The 22,808-nt window shown below is 33.5% G+C and overlaps 1 protein-coding gene across 1 annotated transcript in view; it reads right to left on the reverse strand.

Moving 5' to 3' along the window:
- Nucleotides 1-1,129: 1,129 nt before the first annotated feature.
- Nucleotides 1,130-22,808, reverse strand: part of LOC145288044 (uncharacterized) — a 64,503-nt gene continuing 42,824 nt past the window's right edge. The window contains exons 4-5 of the mRNA XM_080136062.1: nt 17,281-17,397; nt 1,130-1,334 (exon numbers count right to left, since the gene is read on the reverse strand). Of these exons, the coding sequence (XP_079992188.1) occupies nt 1,309-1,334; nt 17,281-17,397 (143 nt within the window). The 3' untranslated portion in view covers nt 1,130-1,308. The remainder of the gene's footprint in view (nt 1,335-17,280; nt 17,398-22,808) is intronic.

The raw sequence follows: 22,808 nt of genomic DNA on the forward strand, positions 1-22,808 counted from the left end.
TTGTCCTTGATGTTCATACATCTAAACAATATGATATAAATGCGGGAGTGCCTTGGACTTCTATTATTCCTAATATTCATAAATGACCTCCCTGACAAAATTGCCTCTGAGATGGGTATATATGCTGATGACACCACGCTCTATAACGGACACAATAGGAAAACAAATGAACACATATCTAAAGAAATGGCAGAAACACTAGAAGATGACCTTCAATCTCTAGTGGAATGGGGACAAAAATTGATGGTCACATTCAATGCTGCCAAGACTAAACTTGTTTCCTTCACTAACTACAAGAAACCTTCTCTGCCACCAATAGCAATGGCCAAAGACTCTTTATCTGAAAGCACATCTTTTAAACTCCTCGGCCTAACGTTCACATGAAACATGAGTTGGAACAATTACATTGAGAGCATTGCCAGGACCACTGTGAAAAAGGTAGGTTCTCTCTACCATGCTAGAAAACTACTAACGCCCGAAAGTATCCTGCACCTCTATAAGGCCACCATTCGCCCATGTATGGAGTATTGTTGTCATATTTGGGCTGGTGCATCTGCTACTAGCCTCTCACTCCTAGACAAGGTTCAAAAGAGAGTCGCCAACCTAATAGGTCCTGAACTGTCATCCAAGCTTCAGCCTCTGTCCCATCGACGAAATGTTGCATCCCTCTGCCTGTTCTACAAGTACTTTAACAGTGGATGTTCCTACAAACTGCAAGCACTTGTACCCCCTCTACGTAAATATCCCCGACAAACCCGACAAGCAGCAAAATCCCACCCCTTCACAGTTGAGATCCCTAGATGTAAGAGAGCCTTCTACTCCAGTAGTTTCTTCCCCAGAACCGCTAGACTTTGGAATTGCCTTCCAGATTCCTGCTTCCCCAACTTTACTGACATGCAGAAGTTCAAGTGTAACATGAACCAACATCTTGCTGCCCAACTCCCCACCTTGTACCCCTGTAGCCTGTGTCCCTAATAGTAGCCTCCTACATCAAAGTGGCAATGTGCCTTGTTTGGGGTAAAAAAAAAAAATAGCTGCAATATTTAATTTAATGCATTGTTAACGTGAACTTGTGTTTTTTGTGTTTCCTCTTTATTTCAAGTTGAAAAATAGAACAGAAGAAAACAACTGTAATATATTTAATTTAATAGCAGTGGTATCGTTAGAATCTTACAGTTATTCGTCTTTTGGTAACATGTGTTGTTGACAACAAACAAATCATCCATTAAAATCGATTTGACAGTTTTGAGGATAAACTGCCTTCATCCAGTAGTATTTTTCGCCGCGGTTTTCACGAAGCAGAAATCTTTAATACTCGTATACGTATGCGCGGTCTGAAAAAAACAAAATGTCAGAAAATATAACTCGTGTTTTTTCTTTTACAAAAGGGTCATCGCTTATCAAGGCATGAAGTCTAATTGAGAATAAAAAGTTAATAAGTTAATGAGGAGGGTGGTGAAACAACATTGGCAATCGTGTAATTTGGATAAAATTCGATTAAAAAAATAGCTCAACAAGAACTTGTTTATATTGGACTTGAAAACGACCATGTTGTAGTAAGCTGGAAAAAAAGCCCCGCAGTATAGGGTTCCACAGGCAGGCAGTTTAAGGGTAGAAACTTTATTCATGGAATTTGCATTTAGTTTTTAGTTTTATAGAGAATGTGGAAAATTGTTGATAGTGGTTGTAGCTAGATGAGTGTTTGTTGTGAATGTTTTGCAGGAGGAAACATAGATTAAAGCTCAGTCGAGCACCTGCTATGAAAATAAGCACAGAGCAGAGATAGACTTGCAACGTCTCTTCTGTGATTATAAGATTGTAAGGAGGAGAAAACAACGCTACCTACTAGATTTCGAAACTGATTTTGAATCCTGTTAAGACTTCCTGTCCAGATGTTGTAACAGTATTTCATCTTAAGAAATATTTGTCTCTTATACAGGTGAGGCATTGCGTCGAAAGTGAGATACCTTCTAGAGCGGTGGAATGATGCAACCATTTTTCCAGCCAGGTATAATACACAACATGTTCCAGTAGCAAGCACATTGTTTCTAGGATCAGTCAACTTGATAAAGGTCTAGTGGCAAACATCTTATTGTATTAGATACGATGTGAAAAGAGAGAGGTATACTACGTAACATGATTCAATGTTGAGCACATTGGTTGTAGGATCAGTATTCAAAATTGCGTAATTGAAGAAAAATCTATGTGATAAAATCAGGTAGCTAAAAGGTTGTTGAATTAAATTCAGTGTCACCATAAAAAAGTGTTATCCCCTTGGAGAGTTCCAGTATCGAGCACGATGTTTCCCTCTTTTGTTCATTTTAATACTTCAAGTCATGTTGCCGTACACATATACGCACGCACACGCACACACACACACACACACACACACACACACATGGATAGACATATACATATATGTACATGTATATATACATATATATATATAAGTAAATAAACATGTATAAATACACACATATATACATATGTTTATATGTACATTTATATATACACATACATATATAAATACATATATATACCCTTATGTATCCCCTTAGTGAGTTATATATATATATATATATATATATATATATATATATATATATATATATATATATATATAAACTAGCGGAGGGGGCGTCCGGCTTTGCCTGGGTGTAAAATACGCTTAAATATGATATTTTAATGTGTACCGATTTCGTATATATTATTATAAAGTTGTGATTTCAAAAAGTAAAAAAAAAGAAACTATTTAGGTGCCGTCAGCCAGAATCGAAACCGAAACTGTAGAAAGACTCATAAAAGAATGGTCCATAAAAAATGTCTCTTTATATTTATATTTATTTGATCTTATTTTTGTTATTTCTTGTGGTTTTATTTTTTATTATTTTTTAATATTTTTAACATCCATTTTCATTTCCCTATTTTTACACTCCTATATTTAACAACTGTGTATCTCTTAGACCTTTTATTATCTACTAGCATTTCAAACTGGCGTTGCCCGGGTATTTGGAGGTGTATGTTGAGCAAAAAAAAAAAAAAACGGTCAATTTTTTAACTTTGACCCCTATTACGAACCCTTAACATTTATTGTTTTGGACTCAAATTAAGTTACTAAGTTAGATACATGTCCAAGTAACCTATATCTAAAATTCCAAGTGTTTAAACCCGAAATTGGCGGAGGAGTTTGGTAGAGTTCTCAAAGGTCAAATCGTTGAACTTTGACCCCTTAACAGCGAAATTTCTGGCTGAAAACCGATTACAAAGATTTTCCCAAATCTCAATACTCTGTATATGATATTTCGAGTCTGTAGACTAAAAATTGACGGAGTTATTGCGTAGGGAAATGTACAGAGACAGACACACAGACACTTTTACTTTTATAGATATATAGATTATTAATCTATAATTCTTATATTTTGATATCTATTCATCCCATATTCCTTTATATTTTATCCCTTTATTCTATCATCTGTTTATCCTCTTTCTTATTCAATTAAATTCTCTCTATATTGTATCCCCTTACATCTATTAGCTTACTATTATTCCTAATAATTTATATTTCTTTTATATACAGTTATAATTTTAGATACCTCATCTAAAATATACCGACATAGCATAAACCCCCTATTTCATGTAAACCCCTTCCATGGCTATAACCCATCTACACACATGATTAAATGAAAACTTTCTTTTAACTTAAGTCTATATTCTCCCGAGAGTTTAATCACATATATTGCCCACATATATAAAACCCACTATGACAGATATGCTATATATCTACCTGCATTATATAATAAAAACTATATTCCTCCTGTATTACAGAGATAAATTTTGTTCTCGCAAACAACCTCAATATTTTATTTCGCCCTTAATGTAACTACCGCTAGATGTCGCATCTCTATTTTGTTACTGAGCATCTTCTCTCCTCTTCTGATGGGAAGGATTAGGTTTCGAAATACCAGGGTATAAAAAGTTCTCACGCAACACCCCTAATTGATATATATACCCGTATTGAATAAATGAATAAATCTATATATATTTAGTATATAGTTTTATATCGTCATTTTCTTTCTATATTTCTCACTCTCTCTCTCTCTCTCTCTCTCTCTCTCTCTCTCTATATATATATATATATATATATATATATATATATATATATATATATATATATATATATAGAGAGAGAGAGAGAGAGAGAGAGAGAGAGATAGATAGATATAGATATATAGTTATACTAGCAGTTCAGCCCAGCTTTGCTCAGGCCCCATATACTGTTCATAACTTTATGCGCATATGTATACATATATTAGGTTGTCCGGAAAATAATGGCCATTTCAGGAAGTCTGTTTTGAAATTGGATTTTATCATAGGATTTTTATTATATTTCAGGTAAACATCGACATGATTATTGATTTATATGTGCTCTTTAATAATTTCTTACTTTTTTTTTTCACAAAACGTTATATGAGCGAATGAGCCCATAATTTGGAATATGAGAAAAGAAGACTTACGATTACTTTTCCTGCATGAGTTTAAGCTTGGTAACAATGCTTCTCAAACAACTGCAAATATCAATAGGGCATGGGGAGAAGGCATCACAAGTGATAGAACAGTACGAAGGTGGTTTCAAAGATTTCGTAGTGGTGAATAGAGCCTTAAAGATGAAGAAGGTAGAGGACGGCCATCTAATCTTCACAATGAAAATTTGAGAGCCATTATTGAGCAAAACCCACGGCAAAGTGTCAGGGAAATGTCTCGGGAACTTGGTGTTAGCAGTTCAACAGTGTCGGACCATCTGAAGCAAATTGGCAAGATGAAAAAGCTCAACAAATGGGTTCCACATGAACTCAATGAAAATCAACAAGCTCGACGTTTTGAAGTGTGTTCGATGCTCTTTTTGCGAAACATTAGTGATCCATTTCTTGACCGAATAGTCACCTGTGACGAAAAGCGGATCCTTTATGATAATCGGAAACGATCAGGTCAATGGCTTGATTGTGATGAACCACCCAAACATTTTCCAAAGCCAAAGTTTCACCAACAGAAGATTATGCTGACTGTTTGGTGGTGTGCAATTGGTGTTATTCATTACAGCTTTCTGGATGCTAATCAGAGCATCACGGCAGAGGTTTACTGCAATCAACTCGAAGAAATGCATCATCATTTACAAAAATTGAGACCTGCATTAGTGAATAGGCGTGGTCCAATCCTGCTCCACGATAATGCGCGGCCTAATGTTGCGAGAATGACACTGCAGAAACTCACAGACTTGGGATACGAAACTTTACCACATCCTCCTTATTCTCCAGATCATTCACCAACAGACTATCATTTTTTCAAGCATTTAGCAGCTTTTTTAAGCAACAAAACTTTCAGATCTAATGCAGAGGTTGAATCTTTTTTCAAAGATTTCTTAGCATCTAAGCCAAAGAATTTTTTCTCAACAAGGCATAAATGATCTAGTTGATAGATGGCAAAAATGCATGGCTGTTCAAGGATCATACTTTTACTAATTTCAATGTCTAGTGTCACCTATTTGATTAATAAATCCTTTTTCTCTAAAATTGGCCATTATTTTCCGGACAACCTAATATTAAAAAGTTTGACTCATGTTCAGGTAACCTATATTTAAAATTTCAAATGTTTAGAACCAAAATTGGTAGAGGAGTTTGGTAGAATCTGCAAAGGTCAACTCTTTCAACTTTGACCTCTTGACAGCCAAAATTTCGCTCCAAAACTGATTAAAAAGCGTGCCGCATGTCTCAATACCCTTTATTTAAATTTCAAATGTTTAGACCCAAAATTGGCTGAATAGTTTGCTTGAGACTGCAAAGGTCAAATCTTTTAACCTTTGATCACTTGGTAGCCGAATTTTCGACCAAAAACCGATTAAAAATCTTGCCCTATATATGAATACACTTTATGTAAAATTTCAAATGTTTATACCAAAAATTGGCTGAGTAATTTGGTAGAGACCGCAGAGGTCAATTTTTTTAAACGTTGACTCCAATTTTGACCCCTAAACATTTATTGTTTCCAGCTAAAATCGAATTAAAAAGTTTGATCCATGTCCAATTAACCTACATCTAAAATTTCAAGTGTTTAGACCCAAAATTGGCAGAAGAGTTTGTTAGAGTTTTCAAAGGTCAAATCATTGAACTTTGACCCCTTAGCAGTCAAATTCCTAGCCAAAAACCGATTAAAAAGATTTTCCTAAATCTCAATACCCCTTATGTCAAATCTCGAGTCTGTAGACTGAAAATTGACAGATTAGTTTGGCAGGGAAATGTACACATACAAACACACACGCACACACGCACACACGCACAGAGAGAATTTGACTTTATATCTATCTATATAATACTAAAAGTCTATGGATCTTGTATGTTTGCAATCAGATTTCCGGTTTTCAACATCCGGTTGCGCATGCGTAAATAGCAACGTCTTCAATCCGTTATTCCAATTCCGGAATTTTTATATCGCTTTTAATACAAACAATTTCATTTAATTTGATCAAATAGTTTTTGGTTTTTTTTTTAACGGCTAAAAACATTCAACTTCGTAAAGTCTGTCGCAGTTTCAAAAAAACTTCTCCCTTTTAAAAAAACAAAAGTAAACAAACAAGAAAAACAACACTCATTATTAATAGAAACAGCGGCGGTGAAAGAAAACACCTCTCACTTTCCCTCTAATAGATTTCAACACTCCTACTCCCTCTGTTTTCGTTACGTACGCGAGAAATCTTTAATTCATGTCATTATAAATAAATAATTTTATAAAATCAACCGTAGTTTTTTTTTTTTTTTTTAACGGCTAAAAACATTCAACTTCGTAAAGTCAGTCGCAGTTTCAAAAAACTTCTCCCTTTTAAAAAACAACACTCATTATTAATAGAAACAGCGGCGGTGAAAGAAAACACCTCTCACTTTCACTCTCATAGATTTCAACACTCCTACTCCCTCTGTTTTCGTTACGTACGCGAGAAATAGTTACGTGTATGTGTGAGAGAGAGAAAAAGGGAGCGATGTAAAACTGGATAGTTAAGCGAAAGGAAAACATAAAAGTTTTTTTAAAACACTCAAATTGTACAAAAAATGTTGTAAATAGAAAAGTATTGTCTTAGTTTTAGTGACCTTATTATTAGCATATGAATACAATATTTATTTTCTGTACAATAAGTGCTTAAGCACCCGTGCTTTTCAGCGATACATATTCAATAAAATAAATTGATTAATATAATTAATCTGGATATAAGAGAGTTAGAACCTGATAAGAAGTCTCAATTAAGCAAAAGGATAACAAAAGTTTTCTTTAAAAAAAATTAATTGTACAAAAAATGTAAATAGAAAAGAATTGTCTTAATTTTATTGACCTTATTATTAACATACAAATTAAATATTTTACACAATGGGTACTGAATGTTTGCTTAAATTAAATGAAAAAAGTTACATTTTATTTTCATTTTCTATTTAAAAAGCCATTATTAACATGTGGAGAGTGTTTTTTTTATTATTCTGTACTTTCAACTAACAATTTCATTTAAAAGATGATATATCAAAATTTGAATTTAACTATAATAAGGATTATGATACCTGTTCAGTGCATATTTACCTATAAGTATGACCAACCACTTATAATTCAGTAACTGTAATTTAAAAAAAAATAACAATTATAATAAACAGAACGACTCATAGAAATCTATCTATATTCTTTTTTCATTTTAATATACTTTCATAGAAATGCTTCTGTTATGTAAAAAAAAACTATTTTCTTTATGCCACAAGTGTCACGCTCATACATGAATTCCATAGCTAATATAACGTACTGACCCAACGGGTCACGGGTGGTCTAGTATATCTATAAAAGTGAATGTGTCTGTGTGTCTGTGTGTCTGTCTGTGTACATTTTCATTTGCAATAACTCTGTCAAGTTTTAGTCTACAGACTCGAAATTTGATATACAGGGTACTGATATTTGGGAAAATCTATGTGATCGAGTTTCGACCAGAAATTTTGCGGGTAAGGAGTAAAAGTTCAACGATTGACTTTTGAGAACTCTACCAAACTCCTCCGACAATTTTGGGTCTAAACACTTGAAATTTTAGATATAGGTTCCTTGAACATAGATCTAACTTAATAACTTAATTTGAGCCCAAAACAATGAATTTTAAGGGGTCATAATAGGGGTTAAAGTTTAAAAAAATTTACTTTTTTTTTGTTTGATTTTTTTTTGCTCAACATACGCCTCCAAACACCCGGGCAACACCGGGCACCCATGCTAGTATATATATATATATATATATATATATATATATATATATATATATATATATATAAAAGTGAACATGTCTGTGTGTCTGTCTGTGTGTCTGTGTACATTTCCCTACGCCATAACTCTGTCAATTTTTAGTCTACAGACTCGAAATTTGATATACAGGGTACTGACATTTGGGAAAATCGATGTGATTGGTTTTCAGCCAGAAATTTTGCTGTTAAGGGGTCAAAGTTCAACGATTTGACCCTTGAGAACTCTACCAAACTCCTCCGACAATTTTGGGTCTAAGCACTTGAAATTTTAGATACAGGTTACTTGGACATGGATCTAACTTAATAACTTAATTTGAGCCCAAAACAATAAATGTTAAGGGGTCATAATAGGGATCAAAGTTTAAAAAATTGGCCGTTTTTGTGGGGTTTTTTTTTTTTTTTTTGCTCAGCACACACCTCCAAACACCCGGGCAACGGCCGGCTGAAATGCTAGTATATATATATATATATATATATATATATATATATATATAAAGCTGAACGTCTGTGTGTGTGTCTGGTCACGAATAGGCTCCTATATGGTTGACTATTATAGAAAACTGATCACATATAATGATAGATGTATTGAAACACAGGAATGGAAATGTTTGATCTGGCATAATGATGATTCATTAAAATTGTGGGGTCTGCATACGCGCCTGGTCCACAAAGTATGGAAATAAAAAATTTAAAAATTTAAAAAAAATACGTTCGCAAGTGTTTTTGATATAGATGTACATAATAATACTTTGATAAGTATGTTTTAACTTAAATAGGGATGGTATAATAAAATTGTGGGGTCTGCATTCGCGCTTGGCCTCCATAGAATGGAAATAGCCACAAACTTTAATAAAGACTTTTCATATCTATCTGCGTAAGTATACTTTGATAATTATGTTTCAGTTTGAAGAAATATGGTATAATAAAATTATGGGGTGTTTGTTCACGCCTGACCTCCATAGAATGGAAATATGTCACAAAGTTTAACAAGGTTTTTTAATATAGATCCACAGAATATTGTGATAAGTGTTTCAGTGTGAACAGGTATGGTATAATAAATTATGGGGTTTATCTATTTTATTTTTACTTTCATCATATTTTGCTTTGGTTTTGATACCCCCAAATTCGAAGCTATCTCTTTACAACCCTTCCTTTACATAACTTATCATACTTTCATAAATCAGAGTCCATTTTCTATAGGTTGTTTTTGAACCCAGTCAATGACGGGTACTTTTGCTAGTATATATATATATATATATATATATATAGTCTTTGAAGTTTTTAACATTTGAAACCATACAAAAAGTTACTTTTTATCATTCGTTAAAAAAAAAAAAAAAAATCTAGTCAGTAAGTCATTTAATCACCTGCAATCACTGCATCAACTCTCTCGAATTTACTATAATACCAATTTTATTTTTTTATTTTTCAAGGGATCATCAGTTGTTTACCATGAAACACTGTTTCGGGGATTTAAAAACAAAACAGTATATTACATCATGGCTCCCCAGCAGTGTTGATCAAACACCACCACTCTTAATCTTAGGAAGAAGACATGTTACAAAAATTTGATCCAATTTCCTATTCTTAATTGCAATTACTAACCTTTTCATAGTATAAAAATGAATTTCTTACCTATGCGATTCATCAATTTCCACATTTAAAATGGATTATATTTATTTGCTGTCCACTCAGCAAAATGTGGCACAAGGCCGGAAAGTGGTAACCCAGCAGGCTCCCCTAAAGGAGGGGCACTCCTGCAATTTTAAAAATTGCCTGAGTAACCCCGTCGGCATTCCCCGGTCGGGGCGCCTCAGGCAGCAAGCAATAAACTTGCTCCACCGGAAAGCCCGGTGGCAAGGCCTGGGAGGGTGGACCTCCTAGGTATTACCCAGGCGGTGTACCTCAGTCCAACAGGTGCTGGGCCGGTCTCCGGCCCCTCACCTGTTGGGCTGAGTGTCAAGTGACGGATCCTTGACTGGTACTATCCATTTAAAATGGATTATATTTATTTGCTGTCCACTCAGCAAAATGTGGCACAAGGCCGGAAAGTGGTAACCTAGCAGGCTCCCCTAAAGGAGGGGCACTCCTGCAATTTTAAAAATTGCCTGAGTAACCCCGTCGGCATTCCCCAGTCGGGGCGCCTCAGGCAGCAAGCAATAAACTTGCCCCACCGGAAAGCCCAGTGGCAAGGCCTGGGAGGGTGGACCTCCTAGGTATTACCCAGGCGGTGTACCTCAGTCCAACAGGTGCTGGGCCGGTCTCCGGCCCCTCACCTGTTGGGCTGAGTGTCAAGTGACGGATCCTTGACTGGTACTATCCATTTAAAATGGATTATATTTATTTGCTGTCCACTCAGCAAAATGTGGCACAAGGCCGGAAAGTGGTAACCTAGCAGGCTCCCCTAAAGGAGGGGCACTCCTGCAATTTTAAAAATTGCCTGAGTAACCCCGTCGGCATTCCCCAGTCGGGGCGCCTCAGGCAGCAAGCAATAAACTTGCCCCACCGGAAAGCCCAGTGGCAAGGCCTGGGAGGGTGGACCTCCTAGGTATTACCCAGGCGGTGTACCTCAGTCCAACAGGTGCTGGGCCGGTCCCCGGCCCCTCACCTGTTGGGCTGAGTGTCAAGTGACGAATCCTTGACTGGTACTATCCATTTGAAATGGATACATTTTTTAATTTATCAGTCTTGTATTTATAAGATTTGGATTTATCCATTTAACTACTTATCACCCCCACTATAATTAGTAGTTTGTATATTTACATTCTTATTTATTTAAAATTAGATATATAAACGTTAAAAATATTTTATTTTTACATATATACATTTTTTTTTTATTTTTTTTTTTTATCTATAAATTTATTATATGTAATTATAAATACATTTTATACATTGTTAATATAGTTTTGGATTTCCTTTATTAATATAGTCTGGTTTATCTTAAACGATTCAAAAGCATCAGGATAACGAACAAATGCTTTATTTAACTGTTTAAATATTTTATTTTTATCTCCACCTTGTTTTATCATCCTTATTACTAAGCTAGAAACTGGTGGTATAAAATCTGTTAATTTTAGAGTAACGCGAGCTATTCTCAAAAACTCTGACATAATGGTTCCATAAAACACAAAAACAGGGCAGGTGCTATCCTTATGGGGCATACGTACTATTTTAAAGGGAAATGCGTTTCTCTTATCAAATATTTTATAAAGAAAAATCCCATCCTCAATTTTTATATCTAAATCCAGAAATGTAGCCTGTTGTCCTCTATGTTCACAATTCAATTTTAGTTCGTTTGGATATATAAGATGTTTATTTTTTTCGAATTCATCATTATCGTTTATGCATATAAGGTCATCTATAAATCTCCTACACCCATGAAAGTTATATGTTTTAGATATATCTGTTCTTAATAATGATGACATATATATATACTCGAGTCTATGTAAATACAAATTTGCCCAAAATGGTGCAGGATCCAATCCCATTGGGATACCTATCGTTTGGAGTAATATTTTATTTCCTATTTGAAAATAGCATTCTTTAATAAGATGACTTACAAGTATTTTTAAAATACCTTTAGAAACACTAGTTTTGCTATTTTTATTTTTACACCAGAAAGCTTTAGAGTTTGAAAAGTCTATATATTTACCTTTTCCACCTTGAAAAGCCAAATCTACAGTATCATTTAATTCTTTTATAAGTTTTTCGTGCGGAATTTTAGTATATAGCGTACTAAAATCATAAGTAGCTATAGATTTTGTTTTATATACTGGAATTTATTTTATCTAATTTTTCTTTCACTAGTTTGGAATTATTTACTACCCAAAATAGATTTATATTACTATAGAATTTACTTTTCAGATGAAAATTATTTATTTGATTTATAATTAATTTAAATATTTTAGATATAGCTTTACTTAGAGGTTTAGTGATGCACGTCTTTGAACCTACAATAAATCTAGCACCAACTGGATTTTTATGCATTTTAAATATATATATATTCTACAATATATATATATATATATATATATATATATATTCTACAATATATATATATATTCTACAATATATATATATATATATATATATATATATATATATATATATATATATATATATATATATATATATATATATATATATTGTAGAAGTACATTCCAGTTACCACAAAACTCACTCCACAATTATGATTTTTATTTTTTATATATCCCTTTTTTATTTATCTATGTAATTTCTATATGTATCGAATTTTCTATATGTAAAATGAAATAAAATAATAAAATATTTAAAATACAAATATAAAATAAAAATATAAAATAAAAATATAAATAAAGTATGAAAAAAAACAATGCTGATTTTTGTGGCAACGGGAATGTAATTATGTGTATATATGCCCTCAATGCAGTAAGACGTCTTCATTGATCTTATTATTTGTAACAATTTTTATTTTTTATAAGCAATATATATTTGGATTCTGATTATTTGTGAGTAGGATTAATTATACTTATTATTCCAGATTCTTCAAGATGAGAACAATAGTTTGAAGAATCCAAATAATTTGAAGAAATATTTACTTTAAAAAAGTATGCATTTTTATATACACTAAAGATGTATGCATGTATGTATGTATGTATGTATGTATGTATGTATTCTCCATTGCTTCGGACTGACAGTTAGCATTAAGAAGACTAAGGTCATATACACTCCCACTCCTGGTGATCCGTATGTGAAAGCTGATATCTTCGTCTATGGAAAGCACCTTGAAGTTGTAAAAAATTTTGTCTACCTTAGTAGTACCGTATCAAATGATGGCACCCTTGATGCGGAAATAAGACCGAGAATCAGCAAAGCATCAGACAATTTAGAAGGTTACAAGATAGAGTTTGGTCTTATAGTGATCTAACTTTCACAACTCAAATATCAGTGTATCAAACATGTGTTTTGCCATCTTTACTCTATGCCTCTGAAACATTGGCCTTGTGCCAGTCACATGTAGAACAGCTTGAGAGGTTTCATCAGCATTGCCTTAGACACATTCTTGGTTTAAAGTAGTATAGCTTTGTCCCTGATACATATGTCTTAAATAAGGCCAAAACTACCAGTATTGCTACCATTGTTATTAAGAACTAGATGCGTTAGGTGGGTCACTTTGCCAGACTTGATGACTATTGACTTCCAAAACACTTATTTTATGATGAGCCCCTTCTTGGCAAAAGCACAAGCTCAAAAACGTTTCCGTGATAGCATCAAGGAGAGTCTGGTGAGATTTCATGTTCCTGTTGACAGTTGGGAGTCCCTAGCATATGATCACAAACAGTGGAGGGTGCAGAACACTTTGAAGCAGCCAAGATAGACCGAGCGAAGCTCAAGAGGGCATGTAGGAAATGCCAAAACCATGGAGATCTTTGGATCTGTGAGGTGTGTGACTGGGCACTATTGTCCAAGGCAGGTCTTGTTAATCACATAAAAGCACACGATGATACGGGTTCTGTTGGTGTTGGTTTTATCCAAACCAATGACTGTCTTCAGTGTCATGTCTGCTTGAGGGTGTGCAAGTCGCTGGCAGGACTAAAAAGTCATCTTCGGGCACATGGACGTTCAATGACTGAGAGCGTGGCACTCGTCTGACAAGACGTCGCAATCATTACATACGTATGTGAGGTACTGTATGTATGTACAATGAGCCTGGCCAGTACCAGATGGTTGACCATTTGGGAATGCTAGGTGCAGTATGTACCGAGTTGGGATGTAGAAATTTCCAGGTTGATACGGGGGGGGGGGCGTTTAATTAACTGGGAGAGATGTAATTTCAGTCTTCATTAAGATATGCATCTAGGAGAAGGATAACTCTGATATAAAACCTGGGGTCTACTGTCCGCTCTATCTTGCAGCAGCCATTGAACTGACTTAGATTAACAATTGTACCAAAAAGTGTGGTTGGTTCTGCACAAAGTCTTCATCACTATAACCTAATCATCTGTGTGGATTTCTGAATAACTTAGTTTTGTGACGGACCTCATACAGGAGTATCATCATGTATGTCAGGTCTTCGATGTCCGGCTAATCCCATTTGTTTTTAAATATAATTTTAAAATTAACCCTTCTCCATTTTCATTACCACTGTAGTGAATCGTGCACCGTCAATTGGGAATGACTGGATTGGTTTCTTTAATCACATTGCAAACAGACAAATGGGATACACTCGATTTTTTCGTATGTTTTGCTTCAATAATCGTTTGGACATGACAGAGACGATTTTATTGGCAGGAGCAAAGTGGCCTCTTCACTATTTAGTTTTCACAATTCGAGTCTGATAACATGTTGGTGTTATTTTCAAGTTTACCTTCTCATCGATCTTCCAAAACTCGGTAGTGACGTGAAGCCTATTATTTAATTAATAGCTTGTTATATTTTCATTTAAAGGAAACGCTAATGCAAATTGTTTTGTTCTTCCTGTTTTAAAAAAATATATATTAGATATGCAAATTCAGTTTCTTGCCACATGATTCTGCATGCGTTCCTTTTTCTTTAAAAGACTGAGTTGGATCGACTTGTCGCTGTAATAGATGTTAGACTACTTGAAACTGATACGCTAACTCTCAAAGAGGCTACTCAATGTGCTAGGGCTTGAGAACAAGCTCACTTTCGTGCTGAATCATACATTTCCCCGATTGGAGCAGCCGCTGCTACTACTACTACTACTACTACTGCTACTACTACTACTAGAACTAACAATGTGTCTTCTGATCCTGCCACTACTAGTACTAAAATTTCTGATTCTACTGGTTCTCGTATGGAGTGTGACTCTGTTCAATTTTCTGCTGCCCTTCCTGCTCGTGGCAAGTTTTACAACTGTGGAGTAAGACGTCACTTTAAGGATGATCGCCGTTATTGCCCTGCCCGCTATAAGGTATGTCGAAACTGTGGTAAACTCGGTCATTTCTCCAAAGTTTGCCATTCTAATATGCCGACACCTTCACATTCTACTTCTGCTATTTTGGTAGCTCATGCTAAAGGTGGTGATAGGTGTCCTTCCATTACTAAAATTATTGAATTAAAAGGAAAAAAATTAACTGCTCTCGTAGACACTAGCAGTTCTGATAAATTTATCAGTGCTCGTATTGTTCAAACAATGAAGCTGTCGACTTCAAAACGTAATTCCGTAATTTCCATGATATCATCTGCCGTTTCCCTCAAACTATCTGAATATTGCATTGAGAATATTTCCTTCAATGGTTGCGAATATAAAGAAATTGACTTTACAGTGCTTCCTGATTCCTGTATGGATATTATAGTCGGAGTGTCTTTTTTAAAACTACACCAGGGTATCACCATTTCTTTCGGTGGACCTTAGGATATTTTAAAAATCTGCATCCTAACCAAGATCAGCTTTGCTCCTGTGAAATTGTTTCGAAAGTTGACCCCTGATTGCAAATCTATTGCTACTAAATCCCGAAATTACAGAGCGGAGGATGCTTGATTCATTGAAAAGGAAATTCTACAAATGCTTGCGGATGATGTAATTGAAACAAGTTATTCAGCATGGCATGCTCAGATTGTTGTGACTTCGTCGCCTGATAAAAAGAAACGATTGGTAGTTGATTTCTCTCAAACTATTAACCGTTTCACCTTATTTTCCACATTCTGATAGACCTCAAAATCCTGCTAAAAGTATTCAAGCCGACATTGCAAATGCAGACCCGACCCAGTTGACCGAAGTAAGTCCTGTTAGTACTAACACCTAATACAGAAAATGAATTTGACTATAATAGTCAGAGCCCTGAGAACCATTTACAATCTCTTTTACAAGTGGGGGAGATTGTTATATTTTCATTGAAAGGAAACGCTAATGCAAATTGTTTTGTTCTTACTGTTAAAAAATTATATTAGATATGCAAATTCAGTTTCTTGTCACATGATTTTGCATCCGTTCCTTTTTCTTTAAAAGACTGAGTTCTTTCTCTTTTGCTTTAGTAGGTGTGAATTTTGTTCAATGAAGCCTTGTAAAGAGTTTTGTTTTACATCTTCATTTATTTACAACACTACATAGCTGGTGGGGGTTAGCGTGATTCATACCTTTATCCATAGATAAAGTGATTCAATTTATCCAAATCCGCAATCTCCGTCCCTAACAACAGCATCATAAAATTAACAAGTGAAGCATGCATGGTCCTCCGTGAGTACATAGTGAACCAGGCATCAAAAAAATAACTAAGTTCAGCATTTTCCCACCCCCACACCCCTCATGTAGCCCCAAAAGACCCCAGGAGACGTCAAATTCTGGTGAAAATGAATAAACGGTGCAGTTTTAGGCTTTAACATATGTAAATTTTGAGTTCTGCCCCATGCAAAAAATGAAATGACTAAGCCCCACCCCCATTTAGTCCCAAAAGTCCCCAAAGCCTTAACAGATTTAAATTTGAGTTCAGCACCATGCAAAACTGCTAAATAGACATACACAGAAAATTTTGAACAAATATGGTAAAATAGTCTCAAAAATGGAGTGTTTTTATTAGCCCTAAAAGAGCCCCTTGGGCACACCCAAGAGTTATCGCAAAGTATAGATAAACCAAATTATATAGAAATCAGTAAGTTACAACTTTTCAGAAAGTTTTATAAAAATCCAAGGCATCGATTTTTTTTAATAAGCAGAAAAATGTCAATTTAACTATTTTAACACAAAAGACATCCCTAGGGGAACAACTGGAGTTTTCACGGAAAATCTGTTCTGTTACTTTTTTTACTCATATCATGTTTAATGTTTGTGCAAAATTTCAAAAAATTCCAAGGTGTAGTTATTGAGAAAAGTGCGGACAGACGAAAGTACGAACGGACAAAGGTGAATTCACCGGTCCACCCTCCTTTTGTTGGGGGACGAAAAACAAAACTAAAACAAAACGCTATAAGTAACACATAATAACTAAACTAATGTCATAAAAAATAAATGAATGAACAAATAAATACTTACTGCTACATCTATATGCATAGTCGCCTTCCAGACCATCTAGTTCATAATATAACAAGTGATCCCACCGTTTATTTCCACTGCACTGGGGAGAGCGTATGGTGCTTTGATAAAATTCACCTGATAAAAATAGATTTAAAATTTAGGAACTTATGCATAGAACATACCGTGTTGAAATAATAATGTTATTATTTGGAAACACATTCTTAACATGGAAAGGTGAGGGTGTTTTATAACTATTCTTGAATTTAACTTGAAAATACTATTTAAAAAAAAATAGCACGGTACCTTCTCTCCATAAGTACCAAAGTTTACACATCGATCTATACAAACGCATTCAAACGCATTCAAACCATCCCCAAAGTGTTTCTGCTTGTTAAAAAAAAGAAATCACTCAGTCGTGTTACATAAGTGATTACACTATAACAGATAGAAACGAGAGTGAAAATTCATGGTTGCCATAAGAGACAATTTATTCATGTCACCTGTATATTGTAGATAGGGCGATTAAGGATTAATTTGTGTATGATTTAACCGACACAGGTCCAATATGCCGTTAATATAAATAACACAATACCTGAGAATTCTTCCTTCAAACTCCTCGGCCTAACATTCGCAGACAATGTGAACTGGAACAAATACACTGAGGACATTACGAAGGCTGCTGCAAAGAATGTGAATTCCCTCTACCAAGCTAGAAGACTACTCACATCTGAGAGTATCCTCTATCTCTACAAGACCACCGTTCACCCATGCATGGAATATTGCTGCCACATCTGAGCTGGTGCATCTAGCACTATCCTCTTCCTCTTGGATAGGGTCCAAAAAGAGTTTTCGATTTAATAGGCTCCACTTTGTCAACTAAGTTCCAACCCACGTCTCATCGCCTTAATGTTGCATTTCTGTGCCTGTTTTACAAATATTTTAACGGAATATGCTCTGATGAACTCGCTGCACTTGTGGCCCCTCGACATGCCCACTTAGCAACAAAATCTCACCTAAGTTAAGGTCTCTAAATGCCAGTAAACTTTACTATAATAGTTTCTTCCCTCGAACAGCTAGACTTTGAAATTCCCTACCTGCTACTTGCTTCCCTGTCTGTACTGATATGCAGAAGTTTAAATGTAACGTAAACCAACATCTTGTTAATCTTTCATAGGCATGGTTCGAAATAGCAGCTCCTTACGTCCAAGTGGTAATATGCCTTCTTGGGGGTGAACGTGAGTTGAAAAATGTAGCGGAATCGTGAAGTGATTCATATGAATGCTAAAACGTAAATGGCTCTAATTGCTACACTTTTTCTTTCGGAGTATTTTAAACCAATGAAAATCGTTTCAAACTCTAAAAGCAGCACATTTATGTGAAAGTAAAAAGCCAATACGAACTTAGAAATTCCTATAAGACATAGTCAACAAAATCAGTTTTCTCCAGATTTAACAAGTCGGCCATGCATGGCAAAACCCAAGAATGTTTTCTCACCTTCTCCTTGCCTTTGGACTGGTGGAGGCGAAAAGGGCTTAATGACTCATGTACTAGCTTTCTCCATCTCGCACACATACCCTTTAACACTAGCGACAATCAATCGTACAAAAACGAACTGCTATTCGCAAGTTCAATGCACTAACAAGAAGAAAGTAAACCAACGCCCATACATACACAATACCACGTTGCCAAATATTCACATATTTGTATTACTTACAAGCGCATATTATTCACACTATGAACATTTTGACTTGTGACTACTTCCCCAACTTTCTTTACGAAACATGTGTTTACACTGTAAACATTTTCATTGTTGAAATATAAATGAAATCTACAAACTTATATAGAAATTCTTTCTACACATTTTGCAGTAGTGTTATCAACACATTAAGCAGAACTGTTCTAAATAAATTTTGCAGAAATTATGTCACTAACATTGCAGAAATTTTCCCAACACATTTTGCAGAAATTTTCTTAACAAATTTTGGACATATTTTCTCAAAATATTTTGAAGAAATTTTATAAACACATTTTGCAGAAACATGTTGCAGAAATTCTCTCAACAAATCTGGCAGAAATGTTCTCAACACATTTTGCAAGATTTTCTAAAACCTTTTTGCGGAAATTTTCTAAACACATTTGGAATAAATTTTCTCAACAGATTTTACAAACATTTTATCAACACATTTTTCAATAATGTTCACAACACATTTTGATGAAATACTCTAAACACACATTGCAAAAATTACTATCAGCCCATTTTGCAGACATTTTTTCAACACATTTTGCGGACATTTTCACAACACATTTTGCAGAAATTTTCTCAACACATTTTGCTGAAATGCTTTTCACACATTTTAATAAATTATTTCAACACATATTGCAGAAATGTTCTAAAAATATATTTCAAGAATTTTTTCAACACGTTTTTTAGAAATGTAATCAACACATTTTGTAGAAATTTTATCAAAACATTTTGTAGAAATTTTATCAAAACATTTTGCAGAAATTTTATCACCACATTTTTCAAAAGAATTTCTGAACATATTTTGTAGAAAATGTTTTCAACACATTCTGCAGTAAATTCTCTCAACACATTTTGCAGAAATATTAATAAAAACGCTTACAAAAATGTTCTCAACACATTTGCATAAATTTTCACAACACATTTTTAAAAAATGTTATCAATACATTTTGCAGAAATTATACAACACATTTTGAAGACGTTACCAACAGATTTTGCAGAAATTCTAACAACACATTTTGCAGAATTTTCTCTAAATATTTTATAGGTATTCTCTCAATTAATTTAATAGAAATTCTACAAACATTTACAGAAATGCTCTAAACACATTTTCAGAAATTATTTCAACAAATGTTGCAGACATTTTCTTAAAACATATTGAAATAATTTACACATTTTGAAGAAATTTTTAACGCATTTTGTAAAAACTTTATCAACAAATTTTGAAGAAATGTTATCAACACGTTTTGTCGAAATTTTCTCAACAAATTTTGCAGAAATGTTCTCAGCACATTTTGCAGAAATGTTATAAATAAATTATAAACACATTTTGCAGATATTTCCTTAAAGCTTTTTGAAGAAATTCTTTCAACACATTTTAGAAGAATCTTCTCAACACATTTTACAAAAAGTTATCAACACATTTCGCTAAAATTTTCTCAACACATTTTTGCAGAAATTCTCCCAACGCATTTTAATAAAAAAAATTTTAACACATTTACAGAAGTTGCTATCAACACATTTTCAGAAAATGTTATCGACATATTTTGCAGTAACAATTCTCTCAAAACATTTTTACGAAATTTTCTCAACACATTTTGAGAAAAGATTATCGACAAATATAGTAATAATTCGGTGAACACATTTTTCAGAATTTTTCTGAATATATATTGCAGAAATTATCTGAACAGATTTTGCAGAAATTCTCTCAACAACTTTTGAAGAAACGTATTAACAAATTTAGCAGAAATTTTACAGAAATAGTTATCAACACATTTTGCAGTAAATATTTGAAAAATATTTTGCAGAAAATGTTTTAGAAATTTAATCAACACATTTTGAAAAACTGTTATCAACAAATTAGACATAAATTATGTCAACATATAGTGCAGGAATTCACTTAACACATTTTGCGAATACATATACATATTACAGAAATTCCCTCAACACATTTTGAAGAAATTTTCTGAGTACATATTGAAAAAATTCTCTAAACACATTTTGCAAATATTCTCACCACACATACTGGGAAATTCTTTAAACATATCTGAAGAAATGTTATAACCACATTTTGCAGAAATGTCGGCCACACATTTTGCAGATATCTTCTCAACACATTTTGCTAAAAGTTTTCTCAACAACAGATTTTTCAGAAATTTCCTCAAAACATTTTGCAAAACTGTTCTAAGAGCATTTAGCAGAAATATTCTCAACACAATTCGCAGAAATTTTGCAGAAATCTTATGAAAACATTTTGCAGACATTTTCTCAACACATTTTTAGAAATTCTCTCAACACATTTTATAAACACATTTTGCAAAAATTTTTCTTAACCTCTGTTTCAGAAAATTTCTTGAAAATATGTTCAGAGAATTCTCTGAACATATTTTCAAGAAATTTTCTTAACATATTTAGCAAAAATGTTATCAGAATATTCTGCAGAAATTTTCTCAGCATATTTGTGCGAATTATCCTAACATATGTTGCAGTAATTGTTATCAAAATATTTTCATAAATTGTTATCAACACATTTAACAGTGAATTCTCTCAATACATTTTTCAGAAAATTTCTCAACAAATTCTAAAGACGTGTTATAAACACATCTAGCAAAAATTATTTAGAAATTTTCTCAATACATTCTGCAAACATTGTTATGAACACATTTTCAGAATTTTTCCCAACACATTAAAGCAGTAAATCTTTCAACCGATTATTCAGACATTTTCTCAACATATTTCTGAGAAATTTGCTCAACACATTTTGCAGAATTTGTCTAAACACATTTCGAAGAAATTCTCAAAAACATTTTGCAAAAATTTTATCAGCACTCTTTGAACAAATTTTCTAATCACATTCAGCAGAAATTTTATCAGCATGCTATCAGCATATTCTCTAAATAATTTTCAAACATATTTTGCCGAAGTTTTCTCAGCACATTTTCCAGAAATTTTATCAGAAAATTTTGCAGAAATTATCTGAGCAATATTTTTAATTTTCTTAAAACATTTCGCAAAAATTCTCTTAATACATTTTGAAAATAAATGTAACACTTTTTCAGAAATATTTCAAAATATTTTGCAGAAATATTTTCGACACATTTTGCACAATTTATCTAAAAACATTTCGCAAAAATGTTATCAACACATTTTGCAGACATTTCCCTAATACATTTTGGCGTAAATTCTCTCAACACATTTTGCACAAATTTTCTGAACAAATTTTGCAGAAACTTATAAACATATTTTGACAAATTTTCTAAATACATTTTGCAGAGGTTTTCAAAAGACAATTTGCAATAATTTTATAAACACAAGTTGCAGAAATTCTCTCAATAATTTTTTCAGAAATGTTATCAATACATTTTGCACAAATTTTCTTAATTCATTTTGAAAAAATCTTTATCAACACATTTTGCCGAAATTTTCTCAGCACTTTTTGCAAAATTTTATAAACATATTTTGCAGAAATTTTAGTAACACATTTTGACGAAAATCTTGCAACACATTTTGCAGAAATTATTATCGATATATTTTAAAGTAAATACTCTCAACACAATTTGCAAAATCTTCCCAACACATTTTGCAGAAATTCCATCAACATATTTTTCAGAAACGTTATCAACACAGTTTACCTAAATTTCTCATAACAGTTTGCAGAAAATGTTTTAGTATATTGAGCAGAAAATGTTATTAGCAAATTTGTTGGAAATTTCTCAACATATGCTGCAGAAATTATCTTAACACATTGTTCAAAAATGTTATCAACAAATTTGGCAGAAATTCTCTAAACACACGTTTGGAAGAA

Source organism: Euprymna scolopes, chromosome 11 (genome assembly GCF_053919585.1).
Source record: "Euprymna scolopes isolate OS-2025 chromosome 11, ASM5391958v1, whole genome shotgun sequence".
Lineage (NCBI taxonomy): Eukaryota > Metazoa > Mollusca > Cephalopoda > Sepiida > Sepiolidae > Euprymna > Euprymna scolopes.